This window comes from Pelodiscus sinensis, chromosome 17 (genome assembly GCF_049634645.1).
Source record: "Pelodiscus sinensis isolate JC-2024 chromosome 17, ASM4963464v1, whole genome shotgun sequence".
NCBI lineage: Eukaryota > Metazoa > Chordata > Testudines > Trionychidae > Pelodiscus > Pelodiscus sinensis.
The window spans coordinates 21,802,014-21,829,195 of record NC_134727.1 but is presented as its reverse complement, the minus strand read 5'-3'; the positions used below and the strand labels follow the sequence as shown (position 1 = coordinate 21,829,195).

The 27,182-nt window shown below is 44.3% G+C and overlaps 2 protein-coding genes across 6 annotated transcripts in view; both read right to left on the bottom strand.

Moving 5' to 3' along the window:
- PRELID2 (PRELI domain containing 2) overlaps positions 1-11,009 on the bottom strand; it is an 84,160-nt gene extending 73,151 nt beyond the window's left edge. For 2 of the 5 annotated variants that reach the window (XR_012896336.1, XM_014576270.3), the window contains exons 1-2: positions 10,758-11,008; positions 10,137-10,278 (exon numbers count right to left, since the gene is read on the bottom strand). Coding sequence is in view for 4 of the 5 variants with exons in the window: in XM_014576270.3 (XP_014431756.1) it covers positions 10,137-10,278; positions 10,758-10,816 (201 nt within the window). In the remaining variant the exon portion in view is untranslated. Of the gene's footprint in view, positions 1-10,136; positions 10,340-10,757 lie in introns of all 5 variants that reach the window. The other 3 variants (XM_006128552.4, XM_025187459.2, XM_006128553.3) reach the window with 3 other exon arrangements.
- Positions 11,010-15,349: 4,340 nt separating this feature from the next.
- On the bottom strand, positions 15,350-25,356 carry GRXCR2 (glutaredoxin and cysteine rich domain containing 2). Its single transcript, XM_075900000.1, has 3 exons — positions 24,997-25,356; positions 19,211-19,435; positions 15,350-15,529 (listed from the first exon to the last, which is right to left on the bottom strand). Exons 1-3 carry the CDS (start codon positions 25,354-25,356, stop codon positions 15,350-15,352), a joined length of 765 nt encoding a protein of 254 aa, XP_075756115.1.
- Between the last annotated feature and the right edge of the window lie 1,826 nt (positions 25,357-27,182).

Below are 27,182 nucleotides of genomic sequence, written 5' to 3'. Positions count from 1 at the left end.
CCTGTTTTTTTATTGAAAAAAATTGATTTCTCATTTTATTGAATGCCAACAATGCATAATGATTGCATAACTCACTACTTATGTGATGTCTTCTGCAAAATCCAATGCCTTAAAACAAAATCACAAGAAGAACTAATCATGTGCACTCTTTTCAAATAGGACTTCCATTTAGAACAGCGATGGGCAGCCTAGGTTAGTAAATGGACCAGGAATGGTCCTCCATCTCAGCGGGCTACAAGATTGTCATAGCCAAGATGCTCTCCCTGAATAGGGTAGCTTTCTTAACTGCATTTGCATACCTAGAATCTGTAGGGTGTGTCAACTGAACTGTAGCAACATGTTGACTGGATGTGGAGGGAGCACATAGTCAATGCTGTGCATTATCAGCACGCTCCTTACTTCACGTGTCCTTGCTTTATCTGTGTTTCACTTTAGTAATACCAATTTTATTTTTGTTCTACTATATGGATGGAAACCAGCAGATACTGGTGACTCCGCACATGGGCAACAGTAAACAAAATGTCTTGCTGGCTACACAGAATCCCAGCGGGGTACCCATGGCCCAAAGGTTGTCCACCATGGATTTAGAAACAAACAGAAGAAGTCACACATGCTTTGCTGTTCCTCTAAAGCAATTGAAATAAAGATCCTAAACAACAAAGTAAACGGAATAAAGCACATAAAAATAAGTTAAAGGGATATATTCTAATCACACTGCTACTTACTGGGAGTAATTTATTGGGAAAGGAGACTTCTAGGAGTAAGTGCAGAGAGAAATCCATGCAGGTTACATTGATTTCAAAAGTATTTCAAAGCAAGGAAGAGTTCATCTTATACACTAGTTCAAATAAATAGAGCTCAAATAAAAAAAAATGGCAACATCAAAGGCTGGCAAAAATAAAAATAAAATAAATAAATAAAATATTCTGACTGATTCTCTTTTTTTTATCCCACAGAAATGAAACACTGACGTTGCCAAAACAGCTCAGCCTTCACAAATGTTTTTGCAAATATATAAAAATAAATGTATCATTTAAAAAAAAAAGTCTAGCAAACTCTGGCACAGCAACTAATCTGTGATCATCATTAACAATATAGACCTGGTTACATATGGATGTGTTTATTTTAAACACCCTGTTCATCACACTTGAACTAAATGTTTGCTTAGGTGGGCACAGATGCCAACTCAGCAGCTGCCCCATATGGCAATGGAAATTGTTAGTTGTATGACCATATTGCTTACAATCCAAGACAGACCATTTGGCACTATAGGTTGAACCTCTCTAACCTGGGACTCTCTGGACCGGCAATATCCATGGTCCGGCAGGACCATGCAATATCCATGGTGGGCCAGAGGCTAGAGCCCTGTTGGGGCCAGGAACCCAGCCAGGATGGTTGCAAAGGGGGGGAGGGCAGTGGACAAAAACCCTGCTGCAGGAGTCTGGCTCAGCCAACAGCAGGATCAGCAGCAGGTTCCAGCTGGACAGCAGACTGCTGCAGCGTGGCCAGGAGACCCAGCAGCAGGACCACAGGCTGCCAAGGCAGGGCAGCAGGACTGGTGGCAGGGGTGGGCTAGCCAGGAGGCCAGGTAGGAGTGAAGTGGGGCTGGGAGACCGGTGATGGGAGAGGGGCCAGAAATAACCTTCCCTCATCCAGCAAAATCCCTCCATTGGGGACTCGGGTCCAACCTGTACTTTGGATAGCCATGTAGCAGAGTCCATGCACATCATGGATGCCTCCCCAGCAACTATCCACAGAGCACCCATCAGAAAGGTGCAAGCATGGTCAGATTTGTACATAGTTTCACTTCTCCATTGGCAGGAAGCAGTGCACTGTGCATATTACTGCCCAAAAGCATAAATGGAGCTGCCACTTCATACCATATGCTTCTAGGTGTTACTCCAATTCCAAAGCTTGGACCCAGGGTTTTGGGATTACCTTGCACAAGAAAAATATTATGTGCCATGCAAGGACAATATATAAGTGTCTGCAGCAAGGACACGTAGTCATTTATTCTAAGATACAGTGATCAAAGAGAAATGATTCCACCTGATGATCATGATCCAATCCTGCAAATTGGGTAGGTTTTTAGAAGCAGCAAGCTTGACTTTTGCTTTTGCGAACCAGGGCGGTTTTTGGTCATGTAGACCTACAGCCTTACATTGAGGTACACGATATTAGAGAGAAATAACCAACAAAGTTACTTTGGGCAGGTTAATGGTCCTTTGTATGACTAAACCAAGATACCACATTCCAGTGTCTATACATGCACTATAGCAGTGTTTCTCAACCAGTGGTACACATACCCTTTGGGGTATGAGAGAAGTCTGGGGTGTACTTCAATACAAGTGAAATTTGGCAAAAAGTGTCTGGGATTTTCCCTTGCAAAGGGGATCAGGGAGAGGGCAGCAGCACATGCCTGTCAAATTGAATGCTCAGAACCGCAATCCGGATGTTGACAGCTGCTCTGCACAGGCGCCCCAGCGGCTGACGGGAAAAGTTTGCTGTTGGCGGTGGGCTTCAGTGAGACCCAGGGCAGTTCCAAGTTGGGGGGGGGGGGGGAGGGGCGGGTTTGGGCAGGGAGAGAAATAAAAAAAAATAAATCACTTCCATGGCTGCCTCTCCTAGTTCATTCCCTCTCCAGCAGCCTCCCCAGGAAGGGCGGCTGGACCTGGAGATGCACGTTATCCCCACCTCTGCCAGCAGCTCAGTAAAACACATCCCCATCGCCCATTCTTCATGGCGTTGAGGAGAGGAGCTAAAAGGCGGTGAAGTGGCACAATAAGCTTTGCTCCAAAGGACACCCCCTGCATAAGTGGTGTAGTGAAAGGAGGGGACAGTTGCCCTGGATGCCACTCTAGGGGGGGTACCGAGCTGGAGTGGCATCCCCACGTGGCAAGTCGGATGCTGGAGGGCCACTTGCTCCCTGCAGGCTGGGCAGCGGCAACAGGCTCTTCAAAGGTAGGGTTACCATACGACTGGTGCCTGGCTGTGGGGGAGGGGAGGGGCGGGGCAGGGCATTGGGTTAAAGCAGGGGGGCTAGGGCACCTGGCTCTGGGGAAGGGCATTTGGTTAGAGCAGGAGGCCTGGGGGTGCCTGGCTCAAAAATTATTAGTACCTCCTAAAGGGGTACTTTATAAAAAAGGTTGAGAAACACTTCACTATAGGTCATGAATGTTTGGAATCCAGTAACGCACACTGTGGTTTTCACAAGGGCTAATGGGAAGGAGGCTCCCTACATTCAAGGAGTCAAGGGGAATTCAATTCCTTAGGAATCGAAGCCCCTTTGACAAATCCCAGCTGTAATAGTTTTGTAAATTAAGATTAGTTGCACTTCTACAATCTCTGTTAAAGGCAACACAAAAACAGAATGGTAAAAGTCTGCAAAGGATAAAAAGGGGGGGGATTAGAGGAAAGAGAGCAAACAGTCTACTTGTACTATGGGATTTACGATGGTAGCTAAGCTTATAGTTATTTCTTTCACTGGGTCAAGTTCCTAATTAAAGTAAGTAATGCCCTGCACTGTCATATTTAAAAGAGGATTATTTTAACCTTCTGCTCCATGCCTTTGGCTGCCATAATTAGGCTCACTCTTTACTTCCAATGGTCTTCTCTCTGAAGTAATGTAGACGTCATTACAGAATATTATTTCTATTTGCAATGCTTCTGTACCTCACAAACTTAACAGGAAATAATGCTATGCCTCTCTTCTGACCCCAATAGGTGAACAAATTTTAGGGAGTAGCAGTGTTAGTCTGTTTCACCAAAAACAAGAAGTCCGTTGTAGGGATGTAAAATCCTGATCAATTAATCAATTGACATTCGGTCAGCCTAAGGTTAATCAACTGACTAAGTGAGATTCCAAGCAAAGGGCTGCTCCAGCTGGGCTGGAGTGGTCCCCAGCCCACCGGGTTCCCAGCCACAGTTGTGCAGGGCCAGCTGGCGAAGGGCCCAGCAGAGCTGCTCCCAGGGAACCAGTTAGTCATTACCCAGTAATTATAACCGGGTAACCAGTTACCCTCTAACCAGTTACCCATTCACATCCCAAGTCCGGTGGCACTTTAAAGACTAACAGATTTCTCTCTCAAAAGCTTATGCCCTAATAAGTTTAAATAGACACATTGAGTGGTTCTCACATTACAATAGGTAATTGCTTATTCAGGTACTCACACGGTCTCATCACTATTGGCCCCGGCCTACACTAGGGAGTTATTTCGAAATAAGCAGAGCATCCACACTACCAAGCCCATTATTTTGAAGTAAGGGGCTGGTTATTTTGAAATAACTATGTCAAAATAAGCATTATTCCTCATGGAAAGCAAGTTATTTCAAAATTGTGGTAGCGTAGATGCCCCACCGCTGCTATTTTGAAATAAACTACTTCCCAGTGCTTCCTGGAGCTCTAAGTCAAGATAGCACATCCACCTTAAGGGAGCCTGCCCCAGATGAAAATTTGAGGCTTCCCTGTAGGGCGGACACACTATTTCAAAATAATTTCCTTCCGTGGACATGCCTTTGGAAAGAAGCCACATTCAGCCTTATTTAATTAGCACTGTTGTCGCACTCGTCTGTCTCCCTTCCTTTTTCTTCACCATTTGAGGAAGTGAGTTGCATCTCATGAAAGCTTATGCTCCAATACCCTAATAAAAGTCAGTCTTTGAAGTGCACTAGACTTCTTCCTTGTTGTTTGACCTAAAAGTGACCCTCTGGGCTGTCCCCCTCTTTTCTACCCTTTGTATATATTCCAAATAGGGATTTAAAAACCCATTTCATCAATTAAATGATCGAACATTATGTATAACCACTTAAACAGGGGCTAGGGTTGCTCCAGCTGGGCCGGAGCATCTTCTCCCCCATGGGACTGCTCCAGCCAGACCAGGCCCATCCCACTGGTTACCCAGTTACCGCTGAGCCCGTAACTAGTCACATCCCTAACTGCTCCAGTGCCTACCAGCTAACCGGGCCTATAAAGCCTCACCTTTAATGGGTGAAGCTTACTGGTTAACCTTTTACATCCTTAATTTTGAAGCACATCCTATTCTGATTAGTTAAATGCTGTGCATCATCCTAAAATACAGAGTTATTAAACAGGTCCATTTGAACTTGCCAGCCTTAAAGATCAAGACTTTGGGAACTAGGACAATTTTTTTTTCTAACTTTGCAGAGGGCAATGTGTGTTCTCCCTACATAGTTGTGTGTCAAGAGAGTTAGAGATAGGCATTTCTGTCTGAATTTGCTGTTCAACATTCTGCTATGAATGTTTGAGAAATAGATTGTGGAATATTGAAAATTTTAGCATTCCCATACAAGCAACTTTTGGCTTTCAGAGTACAGTATGTTTCCTTTGCAGTGAATTAGTGCAATTTAGTACTGAGCCACAACAACAACAAAAACAACCTTTTTTATAGGCTCTTAGTCACATAGTCAATAAGGGCATGACTAGACTACATCCCTCTTTCGAAAGAGGGATGTAAATTAGACAGATTGAAATTGCAAATGAAGCCGGGATTTGAATTTCCCACACTTCATTCGCATAATGGTGCCCGCCTGTTCTTTCTAAAATGGGTATTTTGAAACTGAAATCGCTGTCTAGACACAGTTTTCAAAAAAGTTTCGAAAGGTCCTGTAAACCTCTTTTTTTTTAGTTCAGGATCTTTCAAAAAAGGGAGACACTTCTGGCACCACAGATTGTGCTCTGACCCAGAAGCGATCAGCAACAGGATGGGCTCCTAGGTGGAGAAGACTCTGCACGCTATTCCCAGCACTAACTCCACACTCCCACAGGCTAGGAACCTGCTGCTTCTGGGGTGCAGTATGGCCTGCAGCGCCATGTGAGGCAGATAAGCCCCTCCTGTCTCAGCCTTGACCAATGTTCCCTCTAAGCTGCATGGCAGCATAGCTTCATGGGTGACTAATCAGCCCCACCCACTCAATCAGCTACACAAAGGGAGCCCTGAGCCTCTGACTGGGTGGGGCTGCTGCCATGCAGCTTAGAGGGAACACTGCCTTTGACCCTCCAACCTCCAAAGCCAGCCCTTGTATTCCCCCAAGTTCTCATTCTCAGTCCCATCCTGGAGCCCACACTAGTCCAATTTTGATGCCTGTAACCCAACATACATTTCTTCAACTGGGTCATGAGGAAAAAAAAAAAGTTTGCAAACCACTGTCCTAGACCACAGGAGCTATTACTGAGATTTTGCTTTAAACACATGTACACACATGTTTGTTTTATTTCTCCTGAGGGGCCATGTTTTTCTTGAGTCTGCAGCTGCTCTGTTCTGATGAATCCCAAGGGATGTGCAAGTTACATTTTGGTCTGAATTTGGCCAAAACAGTATGAGCCCATGTGTGGCTTTAGCAAGTGTTTACATTTTTGGAAAGCAATTTGCAGGATGTTCTCTACTCTACACCTGTCACTAGAAGATGTGCTTTAAAAAAAAAAAAAAAAGTATTATTTGTGACTGACATCATGGAGATGCCCTGTGTTATACAGCTGTTGCTCTACTGTTACGGTCACATTTATGTATAAAGTATATGTTGCAGAAAAAGTGTGGGCACTGCTCTGGAGCCAGGGTCAGCATATTACAAGAGATTACAATTCAGCTCCAAATTATTTTATTCAAAGGAAGACAAGTGGCAAAATAAGAGCTTAGACTCAGTCAGGAACTTGTCCTAGCCAGTTTACCAGAAGCTGGAAATGGATCACTTAATTACTTATTCTGTTCATGCCCTCTACTGGCATTGGCCACTATCAAGACAGGATTCTGACTTGGCTCCAACTCAGACAGGCTCTCCACCTGCTGCAGCCTGAGACCGCTCAATATGACTGGTGGCTCCCTTCAAGCCAGTGATTCTCAAACTGTGGTCCATTGCCACTTTGTTAAGCAGGCCATGACTCAAGCACAGTCCCCCTACCCCCACAGCAGGGAGTCCATCCTGGAGCTCCAACTGCACATTGCCCTCCTCCCTCCTCCCCCCCCCCCCCCCCCCCCGCCATCCCAGGTTGGAATGCCAATGCTGGTTTCCTGCTTGGGAGGGAGGGGAGGAAGAAAGCCCCAAGCCTTGCCATCAGAACAAGTGGCTCCATGTGCTGCCACTCCCCCAGCTGGGGCAGAAGAGGGAGGGACAGCAGAGCAGGGACACACCGTCTGGAGGCTTTCCCCACTGCTCCCATTGGCCAGACCTGCTCCCAAGAGAGCACCCCCCTCCCATTCTCCTCATGTCCAGACCATGCACCACCTCCAACACCCCTCCCCACAGGCGAGAATCCTCTCCGGCACCCATCTCCATCCCTGACCATGCACCAGATCACCACCCCCTCCTTCACCTGAACTCCCTCAGATCCTATACCCTCTCCTGCTTCTCAATCCCCTACCTGAAGCTTCCTTCCGCACCCAAACTCTGTCTCAGCCCCTGCACCCTTCCATAGAAAAGTGTGGCCCTTTATGACTTACCAAAATCTTGGCATGCCCCCCTCCCCAACCAAAATTTACTACCCACCCCTAAGTTAGATAGGCCTATGGCCATACTGGACCAGGCTAAGTTTGTGTGTATAGGAGTGCAATGCAAAGAACAGAAATTTGCTAGGATGCAATGTGGTCAAGCCCAGTGCCAGCAGTAGACATTTACTTTTATTTCTGCTCCACTTTCAGTTAAAGTTTCACTTGTACAAGTCTATTTCCCATAGTAATATTTAGTGTTTGCTTTCTCTTTCCAAAATGATTATGCCATCAGGTTCACATCTGATGGAAAAGACTAACTGCAACACTAGATTTGCAGGTTCTCTAGGAGTATATCTATATTCAAAAGAAATATGATGTCACTATTATTTATTCCTGAACCATTTCTACTGACCTTTGGTCTTAAGAAAATCCAAAGTCTAGGCCTAAACAATTCAATCATGTCCCCTGAGCATATCCATATAAGGGCCCAATCTTGCAATGGAATCAAGTGTTCAGAGTTCCTCTGCCTTCATTCTGCCTCAGAGCAACATGATACCCATTGAGATGCAGCCTGTGTTATAAAGTCAATGTAGGAGCTGGGTTTACAGATGTTTACATGAACTCTCCCCCTTTTCTGTGTGATTTAAGTCTCACAAGTTGGCTTAGTTATACCCCTGAATGTGGGGGAGGAGGGTTAAGTGACTTGATTTTTCCCACCCCCCAGGCTTTTCCTTATGTGCCTACTTGATTACTTATCAGGGACCAACCTGCTGTACCTTAAAGCAGGCATGTCCAAAGTCCGGCCCGCGGGCCAATTGCGGCCCGTGTTCCGGTTTAATACGGCCCCACAGGTAATTTGGCAATATCTATCTTTTATAGCCCCCAACTAATCCATATGTATTGAGATGAATACATTGTAAAATCTCAGTTAATGTCAATTGGTCTAAATCAGTTATAAATATATTTGGACACAACATGTATACTTGGTGTTATGTTCCTGTTCATATTTTTTTAACTTAAAAGTTGACAGACAACCTTTATTACCAATAATATGTAATGTACTTTACAATGTTCCTGACATATTTCAGCTTCTTGGATTTTTTTTTCCATCTGGCCTTCAGATATGAAAGGCAGAGTGATTTAACACCTGTTTAGATTTGTCATCCATGTGACGAAATGAAAAGTATGCTGTTTGCAATAAACTTTGCATAAAATAGTTAATTTGCATTTAATTTTAATGGTTCAAAGAATGTCAGGCAAAATGGTCGGCCCTCACGCATGTTCACTTCATCAAATCTGGCCCTCTTTGAAAAAAGTTTGGACACCCCTGCCTTAAAGCATCCAGTGTAGATTAGATGCGTGGGTAAGATTTCAAGAAAACAACTTCTGAAAGTGAAAGGTAAGGCAATGTTGTAGAGAGAGTACGGCCTCCAAAATGACAGCCAAGTCAATAGTAAAGGTCTGCATAAAAGTATGCTTTCATCCAACTGAGAAACAATTATATCGAGACCGTTACTGATTACAGGAGTTCTCACAATTAACAGTTTCTTCTGGTCTCCACTTCCCTCCATTTACAAGGCTGCATAGGACAAAAAACACTAGAACATTGAGTCAAACAAAGACACTGCACGGAAAATAGTTGAAGGACCAATGGCAGTTTACAAGTCACTTTTGTCTGAATATTTTTATCTATTAGTATATGGCAATGACAACCAAAATTGATTTTCCTGGTATCTTTCAGTCATAGTATTCAGGGGCTGCACACAGGTGAGAAGAGGGAAAAAAACCCACACACACACACCCTCACTGATGTGGCCCCTGACTGAGAAACAGAAAGACACTCCTCATGTTCCCCTTGCACACCAGTGCCTGGGGGGGGGGGGGGAAGCTAGATTTTGTGGGTCCCCCTAGGTTCTGGGATGTAGCCAAAAGTGAGGGGTTCAGTGAGTGGGAGGGGACTGAATGGAAGCAGGCTTGGGGTGTGGGTTTGGAGTGTGTTGGTAGATCTGGGAAGATGGTAAAATGCAGAGGCAGAGTGGAGATGTGCGTCTGGGCAAGAAAGGTGTGTGGGGGAACAGACTGGGAGTGAGGGATCTACCCAGGAAGTAGGTTGAAGGAGCAGGGCTAAAATGCCCTGATGCTGGGTTTGGGAGGGTGTGGGTAAAGCCATAAGTCTCTGGGAGGCCAGATCCAGACAAGCTGGGGGGGGTCACATCTGGCCCCCACACCTTAGGTTCCTCATCTCTGCCCTATATAGTCAAGGCATTTCCTACCTACAGGATGGATCTTTCACATAGCAGCACAGGAGATAATATCTTCCTGTCTCTTAAATGTTTAAGACCATATAACTACAATAATTCATAGAGGAGCTCCAGAGCTGAGGTAGTAGCATCAAAAATTTAAAAACTCTTCATTTTTTAAAGTGAAGCACATTGACAGTGAGTGTTCCTTTAAAAAAAAAAAGATTCATATTAAAAGCAGGAGAGGGAAGAAGCTTGCACTGCTAATTGCCTTCTAACACTACTCAGTTAGGGAAGATAGGGTATTCAAGAGCCTGCGTGCTGTTTATTATTGTGATCCGGAAGGTACACGGTAAACCCTTGCAGCACTGGCTGCTCGTTTGGTTATATAAAGTTTTAAGAGGCCCGTATCCATGCCCTGGTAACCACTGACTACCATTTATTGCAAACTCACTTTTTCAAGGAACAGAGACATTCCCAGCCTGCATGTGGACTGAACTTTAACTGAAGCCGGAGACAGGATTTGCAGTAGGCACCTCCGAGAGGAGTAGAAGAGCAAACAGAAAGATTTGCGCTGGAAAGGAGCTTGGGAAATTCTGAGGCATTGTCAAATCGGCAAAAAGTCAGACACACTTCAGAGTGAAAATTCAGCAGCTACTAAGGAAGAAAAACAGACACACACACTCCGCGCGCACCCCAGTCATAAGAGCGCCTGGCCGGGGTCTCGACACGAACGCCCCGCAGATGAACGAGGGGTCCCAGGCCGCATCCTTTACAGACACCCCAGCTCTGCGTAACAGGGGGCGCCGCAGCAATGAGGCAGCTCCCCGGGGCATGAACAACCGCTTCCAACGCGCAGCGGCTCCCGAATGACACTGACCGCAGCTGCCCTCGCGGGCTCCCCTCACCGGGCCCCAAAATGGAGGCAGCAGCAGCGGGAGGGGGGAACGTGGCGGCGCTGCAAGGAAGCACCGACCGGCCCAGAGCGCGGGCTGAGCTCAGGCTAAGCCGCTTGGGAAGCGAAGTAGGGGGGTGGGAGGGGGGGCGCTGAGCTGGGAGTTCGAGCCCCCGTTACCTTGCGGAGGTAGCTGGCCACCACCTGCTCGAAGGGGTATCTGTAAACCTGCTGCACATCCACCGTGACCCCCATGCCGGCAAACTTCCCCAACTTGCAGGCCAGGCTCTAAGCCATTTATAGCTCAGCGTGCTTGGGCCCGGCTCCGCCCGCTTGCCTGCAGACCACGCCCCTTTCCTCGAGTTTCCGTGGGGGGGCGGGGACCACCAGGGAGCGTGCACAGCAGGTCACATTCCGTCCCCCTTTCCACCCACCCCTCCCCGGCAGAGGTGCCCTCGCTCCAGGGTTGCAACTGGCCGCTGCCCCATTCCTGCCGTGCCACTAGATCCCGGGAGGCTGCACTTGTGAATGTCCCACGGCCTGAGCCGGAGAGGTGGCAGCTGCGGGGCATGTTCAGTTCTGCTCACTGCGGCTGGGTCCAAAATGTTGCTCCTTCTCCTGCCGTGTCATGTTTTATGTGTCCGCTACTTGCGGGGCCAGCAGCCAAAATTCTTGTCTGGGCCTTTAATATCTCTCGTCTTTGTTGTTATGTACCTTTGCTTTTCAGCCTCTGTAAGACAGACATCCGCTTCCCCCAGTGGTACATACAGAACACAACTGCTGCAGTCACCTTCCTTGGCTAGTAATAGAAATGTAGCCCTCTTAGTCTAGTCTAGTCTAGTCTAGTCTTGCTGAAACAAAAAACAGGACTATGTAGCACTTTAAAGACTAACAAGATGGTTTATTAGGTGATGAGCTTCCATGGGCCAGACCCACTTCCTTGGCTGTCACTATAACCACATCTCCCTCTCTCTCTCTCTCTCTCTCTCTCTTTCTCTCTTTGAATGCCCTGGCTGGCTTTCCTTGTTTCACTGCTTCAAGTTTAAGATTCTTTTCTTTACTGTCCAGGGTCATCATAGTTCTACCCCTCTCTAATTGCTTATCACAAGCCCCAGTCTCTTCCAATGTGCCTATGGGGTCATCCACATTCACCTGATTTTCAACTTATGCAAATATCTCTGCTCCTTCCTTAATGCCTCTCCTTGTGCATGAAACATAAAAGTAAACCTTAAGGTCAGTGCCTTCAAATTTCTGCCCAGGACTCATCTCTTGCACAACATCCATAAGAAATCCAAAAGGCAATATTGGCTAGATGGGGACATGAGGAGAGGGACACAGCTGGCACTTATTGTAACCATTTATAATAATTACACAAAGATAGTGCAAATGTAAATCATATATAAAGATTTCACATTTGATTACCTCACGGGCTGACCCCACCCTCCTATGTGGCTTGTTCTCTTCATTGTCATTCTTATGTGTAGTACAATAGTGTCTACAGCTTCCTGCCAAAATCAGGGCACCATTATTATGAATCATTATTATTTTTGGCATTGCTGTATCATCTAGGAATCATAGTCATGGATCATGGTCCCACTGTGTGAGGCACTGTACAAACCCTGAATGAACAGACAGTTCCTTCCTATCCCACCCCCTTCTCAGAGCAAGTGCTAGGCATTGTACCTAATGAGAGAGAAGAGTAGACAAGATGGACACAAGGAGTGAGGGGAATTAGAAGCTCAGAGAGGTGAAAAGACTGCTACAATCACAGTGAAATTTAAGATCTGAATCCATATCTCCAAACAGCCAGTCCAGACAGGACAGGTGCTGTATATGGTTCCTAATACAATGGGACAAGTATCCTAACGGGACTTCCATACCCAATGGAAATATAAATACCTAAATAATCCCACCATGTCTAATAAATGTGGCATTCTAAGAAAAAGCAAGCACATTATTCAGTGAGTAGTCCATCTTAAGGTATGTCTACACAGCAGCATTATTTTGAAATAACGTCAGCGTTATTTCGGAATAACAAAGTGCGTCTACACAGCAAGCCATTATTTCAAAATAATGGGGAGCTGGAGGACTTCTTACGCTGACTCCTGTAACCTGCAATTCACAAGGAGTAAGGGAAGTCAAAGGAAGAGTGTTCTTCCTTCAACTTCCTGCTGTGTAGACAGCACCAAAATTCAAATTAAACTATTACAACTTCAGCTACGCATTTGATATAGCTAAAGTTGCTTAGCCTAATTCGACTTTTGCCCTACTGTGTAGACATGCCCTTAGAAACTAACAAAAATATATGGAATCATGAGCTTTCGTGCGTAAAACCGACTTCGTCAGATGACCATTATCCAGTGTTTACTCAGTAAATTAAGAGTGCATGTATTCAGACACCCATGGCAATATATAACCAAAACAGCTGAATCAATATGAAAGGTAAAAAAATTATATAGCCCCAAATAATTGTACAACAGAGTACTTAATATTATGTGTCATTCATATACCTGGCTCACAAATGCACACAGACATAGATCCTGAAGTCCATACTTTTTATTTAGGCAATGTTCTTATTGAAGTAACTAGGAAAGAATAGATCTCAGCATTAGGTCCAGTGTTTCAAACAATGGAAATGTTAAAATAAGATGCCAGTAAATGGAGACAGCTGACAAAGAGAGGCAGAGACAAAGAGAAGCTGGCAAGGAGCACAGATAATAGTGTTGGAGAAGGAATCTGGCCAATGAGAAAGAATAATAAATATTTACTTTATAAATTTACATTTTCAGCTAATTTTATAAGTATTCAATTACAAGGCAAAATAATTCACATTTTATTTAGTTTACACTAGTGAAACTGTGAATAAAACCAACAAAATTCAAGAAAGGCATTTTGAAATGTAAACCCAACAAAATTTGAGGCCAGAAGTCTGCTCAATGAGAATTACAGATGTTGGAATATATTCTGTAGTTCATGCACAAATCAGGACCCCATCCTTTCAAATACAAGTTAAGGAAACTAAATGATCTGAGATATTACTATGCACTTTTTGAAAAGCATGGTTTTGATATCAGTTACAAGCATCAGAAGATCTGAGGACTAGGATAGCATTATTTCTAATAATCCTACTGTCTCAGAGAAACCTTATAATATACACATGCCAGCGTAGAAACTCAACCATAAATTACTCTGTCTAGGCTTACAACCTCAGCATGTTGAGGATATAAGAAGCCTCTTAATTCAAAGTCTCAGAGGTAATATGCAAGTTAAACCTTCATTAACATTACTCAAGAATATCAAGTGTAATAAGCTTTTAGAAAACAAAAAACTTTCCCCCTGTTTGCCTCCACTTTTTATGAAGCTCTTGTGTCCTGTGCTGCCATTGGTAGCCTGCTAACTATTTAACATCACTGCTTCAACTAAACTAATTAGAGTTTATATTTTGCAGATTACAACATGGGATTAATACCAAGCAACAGGAGCCCCGTTCACCAATAGCCTGATCTGGAGTAATGCTGAACACTGGCAATTCCCATTAACATCAATGGGAGCTGTGGGTCAGCACTTCTCAGGATCAGACTATAAAACTCCCCAGTTTTTCTATTTTTAATTTCCCTGTGGTAATTTCTCAATCAGGTTTCAGACCTGCAGAAAGGCTCTAGTCTGCTATTTAAATCATGCAATGGAAGAACTGCTGTGTATCATAACACTATATTTGAAATCTGCAGGAAATCCACTGCAGGGTAGAGTGAATTGCACCATAAAGTATCATTTCAAAATATCCACCAAGTTAAATCTAAAAGGAAGCTTTGCCAACATGCAGTATTGTTTTTATACATTTTTAAGTTGACAAGTTACTAACATGCTTAAAGCAGCGCTACTTCTGCCATTTATTAGTATTATTGTTTTGTTACAGGAGCACCTAGAGCAGCTATAAGCAACCTAGGCTAGTGAATGGGCCACATGAGTGGCCCTTATTCAGCTCAGTGGGCTGCAAGACTGTCCTAACTGTCCTAACCAAGACGGTCTCCCAAGATAGGGTAGTTGTGCTAACTGTGCTTGTGTAACTAGCGTTTGCAGGGTGAGATGATTAAACGGTAGCAGCATTTTGATTGGATGCAGAGGGAACACATGGCTCTTACAGTCAACGTTGTGTGCAAAGAGCATGCACCAGACTTCACATGTCCTCACTTTACGTGCATGTCGCTTTAATAACACCATTAGGAAAAAAATCTGCAGACAGAAACCAGCAGAATCTGGCAATCCTGCTCGTGGGCAATAGTAAACAATACGTCCCATGAGCCACAGAGAGAACCCTGATGGGCGGTATGTGGCCCTTGAGTTGTAGGTTGTCCACCTCTGACTTATCGGGTCCAGAAAAACATTGCAGCCCCACAATACCATGCAATAAGTAAACATGAAATCCCCGCCCTATATAGATAAGCATGTGCTTAATTTATAAATAGGCATAGTCTTTTTTACTTCAGTGGATTACTCATGTACCAAGTTAAGTACAATGTATGTTTGCAGGATTGAAATCTAATTTAATGAGAAGACGCAACAGGGACATGCATAAACAAACGATGGGGGGTGGAACAACAGAGGATGTTTACATATAGATTTAGGGGTGTGCACAATGCACTCTTGCCACTTTTTAATAATCTACTATTGTACACTGATTGCTTTCCTACGTGAAGACTAGATAACATACTAAAATTTCATTGAAACATTGATCTGGGTACACATAGGAAGCAGAGGGATGATAGATATGATTATCGGGCACACATCTGGCAAGGTTGTAGGCCATTTTCATTGCAAGCAGGACATCGGAGTGCCCTGTAGGACTCTTTAAATCTGTTAGCCAACATTGAAAACTTGCTTCCATGACACAAAGAGCAGGGGGCCGAACCTGATCCTTTACACTGAGAGCAACTGTGCTCAGTGTCTCCTTCCTGAAACAAAAGAATGAAACAAATATCCTTTATTTAACACCAGACATCTAATTAGTAACACACAAAGTAGGAGAGAACTGTCACCAGAAGAGCCCAATCTAGAGGAAAATGCTCAGATAGGTACAACAGCTCAAGGCTTTGATACATTGCTCTCCCTCCTGCTTGCGTCTCCTAGCATTCTTGTCTTCTGACTACAGGCAGCTCTCCAAGGCAAGAACTGCATCTTTCATGTTTGTGGGACATGCCTAGCGTAGTGTGATGTTATCATCAATAATAATTATGGGTTGTGCGGAATGCAAGGAAGTTCAAGCTTCTTTCCTTCTCCCTTAAGGCTCGGCATAGCTCTCCATCTGCTTCTGCTGGCATTTCTCATCACCACTCTCCCCTCTCTCTCTTCACCAGTGAATCTTGCCTCATCTGTTCTTTCATCTCCTTCCTCTTTCTCTCCCCCTTCTCCCACACACCATCCTACCATATGTTGTCCCATGCACCTGCAACAGCCTCATGTGTCAGGCACTCGCTTTCAAATCCCTCTCAAAATTCCCTGCTTCTGCAGAGCCCAGAAATCATTAAGTACCTTCACTGGGAAAATGCATCATTGCAAAAAGGATGTCAAGTTTAGGTATTTGCATCTTTCATGGACCTCTACTGTGCTCAGCATTACAGCCCAAATGGTGGAATTTGTGGGCCTAAGTTAAGGTGTACAGGCAACCCCCGCACTTATGACATAATTGGCTGCTGGAGAACCATCGTAAGTCGAACTATTGTAAGTTGAACCCTTATTTCCCATAGGCACAATGATAAAATGAGGGTTCCCTTCCTGGCCCACTTTGCCTCCTGGGAGTTGTAGTCCCCAGCATATTGGGGGCTGTGCTGGATGGAGGTGGCGTGGCATGAGCTGCTCGTAGAGCTGGCCGGTGGGCTGTGCCAGGTGGAGGAGACTCGGCGCGAGCTGCTAGCAGAGCTAGCTGGGGGCTGTGCCGGTGGTGGTGTCGGCTGGAGCAGAACTGTCGTATATGCAGGGGGTCATAAGTTGGGCGGTTGTAAGTTGGGGGTCACCTGTAGTTTGATGCCAGATACATGCTTTAGGTGTCTACCTGGTGTAAATTGGTGTATTTCAACTTATAATGATGATATTAATAGGCACCCTCCAGGTCTCTGAGCATGTATAATATAAAATACAATATATTCAAATAAAATCATAGAATACTAGAACTGGAAGGGACCTCGAGAGGTCATCAAGTCCAGTCCCTTGCCCTCATAGCAGGACCAAGCAGCATCTAGATCACCTCCTTGAGAGGGGCCGGGGAGAGTGGCGGAGGGGCAGATAGCAGTACATGTGCGTGGTGACAAGGAGCCCATGGAGCAGGGTTAAGGAGGTGCCCAGAGGGTTGTTGGCTATGGAGATAGGGGGTCCCTAAGCTATACATGGGGAGAGACAACAGGGTGTGTGCCTGTGGGAGCCTAGCGAGGGGGGGGGGGAGTTTGGTGAATGCGTGTGGGAGGGCTCGTTGTGGGGGAGCAGAGTGTGCATGCGGGGGTAGTTTCCTGACGTGCTCATGACCGGACAGGTCCTTCTGTGCCACCAGGACCTGCTCCCACAATGTGGTTTTTCTACTGGACCTGGCCAGCTCCCTGTAAAAGAACCAGCTTCAGCTGGGCTGTCTGAGAAAATAAACTGACCCAGTTACTCTTCAAAAACAACTAGTCCTAACCATGGAAACCTCACCTTTTACCATATTCTCTTCATCCCAAGTGACAAGGAAAAATCAATGGACTTTGCTGAGTTTTTGCAAGTTAGGCAACTCCCTCTGTCTTGAGAGAGCTCCATCTTGAGTACCTCTACAGATTCCAACACTGGGTATGTCTACACTACCCTCCTATTTCGAAATAGGAGGGTAATGTAGGCATACCGCAATTGCAAATGAAGCCCGGGATTTGAATTTCCCGGGCTTCATTTGCATAAGCGGGGCACCGCCATTTTTAATCCCCGCTCGTTCGAACCCCGTGCCGCGCGGCTACATGCGGCACGAACTAGGTAGTTCGAACAAGGCTTCCTAATTCGAACTACCGTTACTCCTCATTCCACGAGGAGTAACGGTAGTTCGAACTAGGAAGCCTAGTTCGAACTACCTAGTTCATGCCGCGTGTAGCCGCGCGGCACGGGGTTCGAACGAGCAGGGATTTAAAAATGGCGGCGCCCCGCTTATGCAAATGAAGCCCGGGAAATTCAAATCCCGGGCTTCATTTGCAATTGCGGTATGCCTACATTACCCCACTAGTTCAAACTAGCGGGGTAGTGTAGACATACCCTATGAGAGTATCATGTAGGGAAAGATGTAGCCTCCTGAGTAACTAGGTCCCAAACCCATTCAGAGCTTTGGAGGGTAATACCTAAACTAGACGGCCACATCTGAAAATTTGTCTCCCCTTATCTGTTTGTATCCAAAACACGTTCCGCATTACTGTATGTGCTACTAACTGGGGGAACGGTGTCTGCACTTTTGGGTAATGATTTTGAGACATCTTAAGGACACCCTGAATGTGAGCATCCACCCTCTGAAAATCAAGCCACTTTTAGATGCCTCACCTTCAGCATCCAAAAACTAAGGCACCTGAAACCACGAGTCACTTTGGGAAACCTAAGCCTTAAAAGTTTCCAGAGAAGGCAGAGCATTCGGTTTCCCCTGTACGCCCACGCATCTGAGCCACAAACAGATTTTGTGTTTGGAGAATTTCTGTATGTAAAACTACACCAAGCATAAAAGGTCAGTTATTGATTTGCAAAAGTTGTAAGTCTCAGGGATGCCACTGCACAGCGGCACTGCATTCTGGGAGCCCACTGAGGTCAGACTAATTAGAATCTTGGCCAGGAAAGAATGGCCTGTGCAAAAAAAATGCAAAACCTGAATCTGAAATATTTCTGCTGATATTAGAGGACCTCCATTACAACCTCAGTGCTGACTTAGTCATGTAGTCATAGTGCTCTGCTTTCTCAGGGGAAGATTCAGGATCCACTCTAAGGCCTGGTCTCTTATTCTATTGGGAGACTGGGACAAAGGATCTGATCTAGCATCCATAAAAGTCAATGGAAGGCCAACTGACTTCACTGGGGAGAAGATTCAGGACAAAGTAGCACTTCAGACTTACAGTACCCATCCTCTGGGTGTCAGGGATGCCCTGCTGCATATATAGTGATCTCCTACAGTTGATCTAGGAACAACATTGATGCTAATGATTCCAGCTTTCAGGTGAAGTAACTAGTGACCTTGCTGATGGGCAGGCCTGCTGAAGGGGGGACAAAGGGAGCAACTGCCCCAGGCCTAGCAAATCAAAGAGGCCTGGCTCTCCCAGATGTTGCTACTGCAGCAGCAGCAGCGGATGAAGCCTTGGGCCATTTAAATTTCTGCCAAAGCACTGCACAGTGTGCCCCAGGCAGCTCTAAGGGTTGGGGAGAGGGGGCATGCCTCAGTCTGGGCAGTGCTGCAGGTTGCCTGCAGCCAGCCCCACCCCTTCTGCCATAGGTCTCACCCCTTCAAACCCATTCCATCTTGCCCAGGCCCCAGTGAGGCTGTCAGCTCCCCTACAAATGGGTGAGCTTTGAAGTGGGGCTGATGTGGGAATTCGCAAAGCCCTGAGGACACAGCAGGAATAGGGAGGAAGCATCACAGCCCACCTTACCTGCACGGACTGGTTGTGAGAAAGTTGGTTTTCTGCATCTTCCACATGTCCATTGATTTGATGACCATCGCCTTCATTCCCATCTTGATACATGAAGGGACAGTCGTCAGCGTCCTCGTTCTGGATGATTTTTTTCATCAGTTCTTTCTTGTCCATTGGCGCGCGGATGATTTTCAAGTTACTAGTGAAGATCACAATCTTGCCAAAGTCTAAGATGGGGGAGGGCTGTAAAAGAGATACATTAGTGCCTCAGCTGTACAATATCATCACACTGTACACGGCTGAGGCAACAGCAAATTCTGCTGCCTTGGTGATTTCCAGAGGGAAAAGCCCATAATGCTCACTCCAGTTCACCCAATAAACTTGCTCTGCAGATTTTAAAAGGAGTTCCACATACCGAGTGCACATTGGGTGCTGAGCTCTGTTAAAACCTGTGACCCAAATCTGGATGCTGGGCACCTCAAAATCTAGTCCTAAACTCCTTTGAAAATCTGGTCCTGTTGGGTCTGATTCAAAGCCCATAGAAGTCAATGGGAGTCTTTCACTGATTTCAGTGGACCTTGGATAAGGCCCTATAAGCCTCATGAATGAATTGCATCTTCGAGCAAGACAGAATTCTGGAGTCCATCTGTTCATTTCTGCCCCAAGTGAAGTAAAAATGCCCTGATTTGGGATCAGCAGGGGAGAACTAGGGAGGAAAATCATTGCTGCATTAGAAAATGACCTGCGCCTTTTTGCAGTTGAGAAGCTTGCAATAATTTATCTCCCCAGGATTTTTCCAAGCACATCTTCACTGTCTGATTCTGCCCAGAAATGGGAGTGCTGAATGAGCTCAGGAGAGTCCAGAACATTTGACATTTCTTAACTGTTGTGCAGCTTTAAAAGATACAGATGAGTAGACAAGAGTTTGGGGCAGTCATCCAAACAAAGGCAAATGTCTTAGCAACTTAACCAGGAATAACACAAGTCCTGGCCAATACTCCCTCTCTTAAATGTAAATTCCAACACCCAAGGCTGTGCATGAGCTATTAGAATAGTGATAGAAATGTAGCCGTGTTAGTCTGGGGTAGTTGAAGCAAAATGCAGGACAATGTAGCACTTTAAAGACTAACAAGATGGTTTATTAGATGATGAGCTTTCGTGGGCCAGACCCACTTCCTCAGATCAAATAGTGGAAGAAAGTAGTCACAACCATATATACCAAAGGATACAATTAAAAAAATGAACAAATATGAAAAGGACAAATCACATTGCAGAACAGAAGGGGGATGCGGGGGGGGGGGGGGGGGGAGGGGGAGGAAGGAAGGTAAGTGTCTGTGAATTGCTGATATTAAAGGTAGGGAGAGTGGGATGTTTGTGAGTTAATGGTATTCTGAACTGTCATTCATGTTAAAATTCGACACTTGCCAACAAGGACTTAACAAGAATTTGAACTATCTCACCCATTACCAAGACAGTTTCCCCAATTATCACCTGAATACCATTAACTCACAAACATCCCACTCTCCCTACCTTTAATATCAGCAATTCACAGACACTTACCTTCCTTCCTCCCCCTCCCTCCCCCCCCCCCCCCCCCCCCCCCCCCCCCCGCATCCCCCTTCTGTTCTGCAATGTGATTTGTCCTTTTCATATTTGTTCATTTTTTTAATTGTATCCTTTGGTATATATGGTTGTGACTACTTTCTTCCACTATTTGATCTGAGGAAGTGGGTCTGGCCCACGAAAGCTCATCATCTAATAAACCATCTTGTTAGTCTTTAAAGTGCTACATTGTCCTGCATTTTGCATGAGCTATTAGTTTGAATAATGGCTCTCAAGTTTGCCTAAACATTTGATGACTGAGTGCATTATTGACCTTTCATAACAAAAGGTGCTAGAAAAGGGGCAAGGTGTGGTGGTTAAAGCACAAGTCTAGGAGCAAAGAGCTCTGGGTTCCATTCCAAACGCTACTCCAAATTCATGTGTCTAAAGCTAAGTCACCATAGGCCTCATTCTCAGATCTGCTGAGTACCTGCAGCTCCCACTGAAGTCAAAATTGATGCTTTCATTGGAGCCAGTGGGTGTGCAACACCTTTGGAAATTGTGTATCAGCCTTCCTATTCCTCATTTCTCCTATTTGTGAATGAGCATAAACATACTTACCTTCTTTGGGGAAGGAGGAGCTTCATTTATTAAAAGTTTGTAAAGTGTTTTGAAATTCTTGGATGGAAGAAAAACAAAACCATCTAAATCTAGAGTCTGTTGTATTCTCTACCTGACAATAAAGAAAGGGAGTAAATAAATGTTCCTGTGTGCCTTGAATTTATATTCCTTTTTACTGATTTTAAAGCTCGCCTGGGGGCTGTCAAGCACTTCTACAAAAGCAGTAAGTTTGCTCACTTGGCCCAGTTCCTCTTCTCCCTCTACAAGCATCATGCAGTAGTTTCCAATCCACATCTTGGTATTTTACTTATTGTATTGACATATCACTCTACATAGGTATTTGTGTCTTAACATGAAGCAATAAGAAATGACACATTGTTAAGAGATACTATCCCAAGTCTTCAGCTGATGCAAATTGGCCAATGGATTTACACCACTGGATGGCCTGGCCCATCTTCTCCCCTTCCAATAGAAGCAAACGTTTTCAGATTAGCTTAAGTCCTTACCTTTTGTTGAGCAATTTTAAAAGCTGCATATTTAGGATGCAAGCATGGTAACTATATATTGAATGGTTGTTGATAGAATACCAGCTGCATTTTGGATAGGGTGATTACTAATACTACCACCACTTACAGATGGGGAAACTGAGGCTAGGTGACTTGCCTAAAGACACAGACCAGGATAGCGGTTGCAATGGGTAGTACCCAAGTCTCTCAATACCCTCTCCAATACCCTATCCATTGCTCAAATATTCATGGTGATTTGGAAATCATGCACTAGGCCAGTGGTTTTATACTTCAAGCACTCTGGTGTAACACAGTGTTCATCTCAAGGCTTTAGTTAGCAATGAGTGTTAACAGGCTTTTCTCTGGAGTATTCCTGCTGGTGCCCAGGGAGCCATTTTACAACTTTCAATATCCTTAGAACATTGTTCCCATTGGTTCTCTAATCCTTGTTCAATAGATTGGCAGCTCTGAAGTCAGACATTCCCCATTTATCTAAAGTCACAGAACAGCACAGGCCACAACACAAGTTTCCCCCTACAGCCACTATCAGAGTACCTAGACTACCCCAAAGGGGTGACAAGGTATCTCTGTCTCAGGACACTGAGTCCTTCTAGATGCTAGTTACACTGGGTTTGCGATGATGTCAGCTGAGTTTTTAGTAAGGAGTGCACACTGTTAAATCCCACCAGATACTGCCATCTGACAAGTGTTGGGTAACAGCTGGTTATTATCAGCCTGAGCTGGACTTGAATCAGTGACCTACCAGTGAAAGGCTCTGTATCATGGGCAAGACACCAAGTTATCTAGTCCCATTCATCTTTTCTGGTTATTCTTTTTTCTCCCCAGAAAATATTCACTTTAAATTTTAGGCCTCTACTTGTAACATCAAATACTGTACCCAGTCCTAGCATGCTTATTAGTTTAACATAGCTATGATAATACATGTATAACTACAGCATGATTCCTTATGTATTATGATTAGGCTTATCAGAATCTGACAATATTTACATAAGATTGACAATGGTAATGAAAGTTAGGTACATAAATAATTAATCAAAGGGAGAAGTTTAACATAATCCCTGCATATCATAGATAGATAGATAGATAATTTAAAGGGTCATGTGCATCTGTATTAATTGCTTCATTCTGCCTGGTATTTTCACTCGATGTACATTGGCCAGATATAGTTTGGAGTTTGGTTGTTTTGGGCTTCTTATGGAGTATGAGAGATTGGCCACAGTTGGAGATGGGAAACAAATGCTGTAAACCAGTGCTTCGTGGTTGTACAGTGTATCGATATTCTAGATCGGGGTGGGCAATAAGCCAGATGTGGCTCATCAGAGTTAGCCCCTGATGGACCACCACACTTTATTTATCTGTGCCTCCACAGGTACTGCTTCTTGAAACTCCTATTGGCTGCAGATTGCTGTTCCCAGCCAATGGGAGCTGTGAGAAGCAGCATGGACCAGGACACCACTTCCCACAGCTCCCATTTGTCGAGAATGGTGATCCATGGTGAACAGAAGCTTAAACCAACTGTACCTGCAAAGGTGCAAGTAAATAAAGCACCAGCAGCTGGCTAGAGGCTAACCCTAGTAAATCATGTCCAGCCCGTGGGCCAGTTATTGTCCATTGCTGTTCTAGATCCTTGGTTGGGGTATCTTTCTCATCTAAGGAAAGTATTTTCCCCTTGATTAAATGGCCTGCGATCCATAAACAGGTTTTTTTATGGGTTTGTTTTTTGCTTGTTTTTTTTTTGTTTGTTTTGTTTGTTTGTTTGTTTGTTTGTTTTGTCTTCCTCTGCAGCATGGGACATTGTTTGCCTGCTGTGATCATCTGGGCATATCTCATCTAACCAATTCCCTGAGGGTACATCTACACTTGCCCCCTAGTTCGAACTAGGGAGGCAAATGAAGCATACCGAAGTTGCTAATGAAGCACGGGATTTAAATATCCCACGTTCCATTAGCATATTTGCGGCCGGTCGCTATTTTAAAATGCTGGTAGCCCAAATTAATTCGCCGTGTGTAGACATGGTAGTCTGATCCAAAACCCTTCCCTCGAATTAACTGTTACTCCTCATTGCACAATATTTAAATCCTGTGCTTCATTAGCAACTTCAGTATGCTTCATTTGCCTCCCTAGTTCAAACTAGGGGGCAAGTGTAGACATACCCTGACATTGCAGAGCCCTCAGGCCCTGACGTGGGCACTTTGGTCTCTCCCATTCTCTCTGTGTGGCACACAACCATTTAGTTTCCTTAGGACTGAAATGTTTTAATCTAACTCAAGTCTTTGGGCCTAATGTAGGAGCATTTGGGTTGCTAATGGCTAGTGATTTACAGGAGGACAGACTAGAAGCTAGTCTGACCTTAAACTCTACAAAATGATGTTAATTAAATAGCTGGTGCAAGCCTCGGATTTTTAAAGTACCCTAAGGGAGTTTTGAATTTCTATAAGCTGTGGAGGTCTAACTCTCTTCAGTTCTTTGGAAAATACCAGACTACATGTAGGGTCTGATGCAAAGATACAACACAGGGTATGCAATAAGGATGTGCCACACAGCTGTTAAACTTCCAAAAAATCTATCAATCATTTTCTACTTATTTCAATACACTGGGCCACATTTTTTAAAAAGGGTTTCAATTTAGATCAATGGCATCTGCCATTTGCACCTACAATGTGAACCTAATTATATTTGGATAAATAAAACACACACTACCATGTGAATATGTATATATTACCATACCAAAACACTGTATTACCCATGGAATTTCCCCTCTTGAAAGAGGAGGACAGACAAAGGAATCACACATAACACAGATAACAGATACTAGCGACTTCTCTTTAAGCACTACTGCAAGTTGTGCACATGCTGCTGTGGGGAACCTATACTGTATATGGAATGAAATAGAATAGAATAACTGGTACATATAATTTCTGTGTGCTAAACCAAACGTGCAAAGATCAATGCAAATTTGTGAAAGCTTTGGACAGCATGACTTTATTAATTAATTTCATTTTGATTTGAGACACTTCAGGCGAAGAGCCAGACACCATAGCCTAAAAGTGGACTCGATTTAAAGCCACTTTGCATTTGCAGCCAGTATAAAAACCTGACATGGATATTACTTACCCTGTGATGATCATCACTTGCTTGGTAGTCACTGAAAAGTGGAGTGTTGCTTGTTAGATTGTACTTGCTACCCTCTTTGAATATACTGATCCTTTGGGCAGTCAGTTTGGCTGTTGAATAAAACCTGGATGCTGGTGTCTCTCCAGCCCTGTAGAAATGGTCCCCTGACTCAAAGGTGTGGTGGAGAAACCGGTGAGTGGATTCTTCCTCTGGAGGTGCCAGTTCCTGGCCATCTTCATAGACCTGCTTTAAAACCCGGCCACTGTATGCCGAAGAGATTTTGAACCTCACTTTGCGGGGTCTTGCCTCATACCTCTGACTTAATTTCTTCTGAATCTCATCCATTGATATGGATTTCATGCAGCAGCTCCCAGAAATCAACTCAGCAAGGAGATCTTTGGGGTTACAAGAAAAGTCTCTTTATTTTCTCCCTATCACACAATGTATAATTCAGGGCTCCTATTAGGCCCTCTTGTGTTACAGTCAAGCTGACACCACTGTATTAAATATTGATGGATGCTCATGAAATGGAATGTAATTGTGGGGGTGAAATATAAGGTAAGTTTCACTGAGCTCCTTTGAATGATAAATAGGCTGGTTTACAAAGGCAAACAGGCGTTAACATGGGAAGGATGAAATTAAACTGGGACACCCCACACTCAGTCCTTACAGCCACAGGAACCCTTTCTGAATATTGTCACTAGAATCATTCCCAACATGCCACACCAGCAGCTTTTAGTGTTTTTCAGAGAAGGACGAAAGTTAAGAGGGTATGTTCTCAGAAAAAACAATGCATCTACTCAAATCACTTATGTAAATAGTTCTCCTTCCCATTCCTGCTCTGAAGCCATGGGTATGAAAAGCTCTATTTCATTTTAATCTAAATGCATTTCTCTTCAGTTTGGAGGAAATCTAATTAAGATCATCTCTTTCTTTAGCTTTAAATCCCTTTTTGTAATTCTGATTGGCTTGTTGGGCCTTTTAACCATGCTGGTTTTACTAATCTATTTTTTAAATGCAATCTCCAGAAACAGTAGAATTTCATATACCTCCCTCACCACAAGACACCCAGGAGGCCCGACTGTCCACTACCCTGCATTTTGTGTGGTCATTCATTCCTGTACAATGGGTCTGACTTGGTGCACTTATTTTACACTACACAAGGCACTGGAGGATCAGGCCCAACTCCTAAGCTCCTGTAGGTCTTCACTGCAGAAAAACAGCTATTGCTACTGCTCTGATGCAGTTATTTTTCCCCATGGAAGCTCCCACTGCAAGGCACTGGTAACTGTAGCAAATATCTACAGTGTCTGGTAGGCATCCTAATTTAGTCTCCAACTGAAGCACCTTTAATTTCCTGACACGTACTGTGCCCCTTATCCATAATTGCAGCTAGCAGCTTCTCAAGTCTCTTTCTTGCCTTCCACTGCTTAGGCATTGTCAGAGATCTCTGCCTATATCTTAGTGATACTATATGCACTTTGCTGCTCTGGTAAAGTGGGTATTAGTTTTACTGTTTCCATTCCCAGCTGTGCATTTTGGACTTTTCTTTCATGTCCAGGAAGATGCACACTAAGTAGCATAATACATCAGGAGAGCAACTGTCATCTGGCATTTAAAGATCCTATAAAAATCTACTTACACCAAGTATATGGAGCAATAGCTGTAATCTCTGCCTTTTTGCTTAGAATCCCTGATATTACAGTAAACTGCCTTCATAATTAAATGTTATTTCCTTGAGTGGTGCTTCAACTAAGTTTTCTATCTGCAACCTTCCCGTACTATCTTCTTATGGCTGAAAAATAGAGCTTTTTAAAGCAACATATTCTCAATACATTCGTTATATTTATTTAAATGACTACTTTATGAAACACTGGGTAGATAACTCTGGGTATGTCTACACTACCCCGCTAGTTCGAACTAGCGGGGTAATGTAGGCATACCGCACTTGCAAATGAAGCCCGGGATTTGAATTTCCCGGGCTTCATTTGCATAAGCCAGGCGCCGCCATTTTTAAATCCCGGCTGGTTCGAACCCCGTGCTGCGCGGCTACACGTGGCATGAACTAGGTAGTTCGAACTAGGCTTCCTAGTTCGAACTACCGTTACTCCTCATTCCACAAAAATTAAAAATCCAAACTATCTGCCCAGAATAAATGTGCTTTGTAATAATGCTACTTCTAAGCT

Excerpts from the sequence above, each read along its gene's own strand:
- GRXCR2 (XM_075900000.1), bottom strand. The coding sequence starts at position 25,356 with ATGAAATCCATATCAATGGATGAGATTCAGAAGAAATTAAGTCAGAGG. Across the intron at positions 19,436-24,996 it reads CAAGTGATGATCATCACAGG|CCCTCCCCCATCTTAGACTT; the intron begins GTAAGTAATATC and ends TCTCTTTTACAG. Across the intron at positions 15,530-19,210 it reads CTCACAACCAGTCCGTGCAG|GAAGGAGACACTGAGCACAG; the intron begins GTAAGGTGGGCT and ends CTTTTGTTTCAG.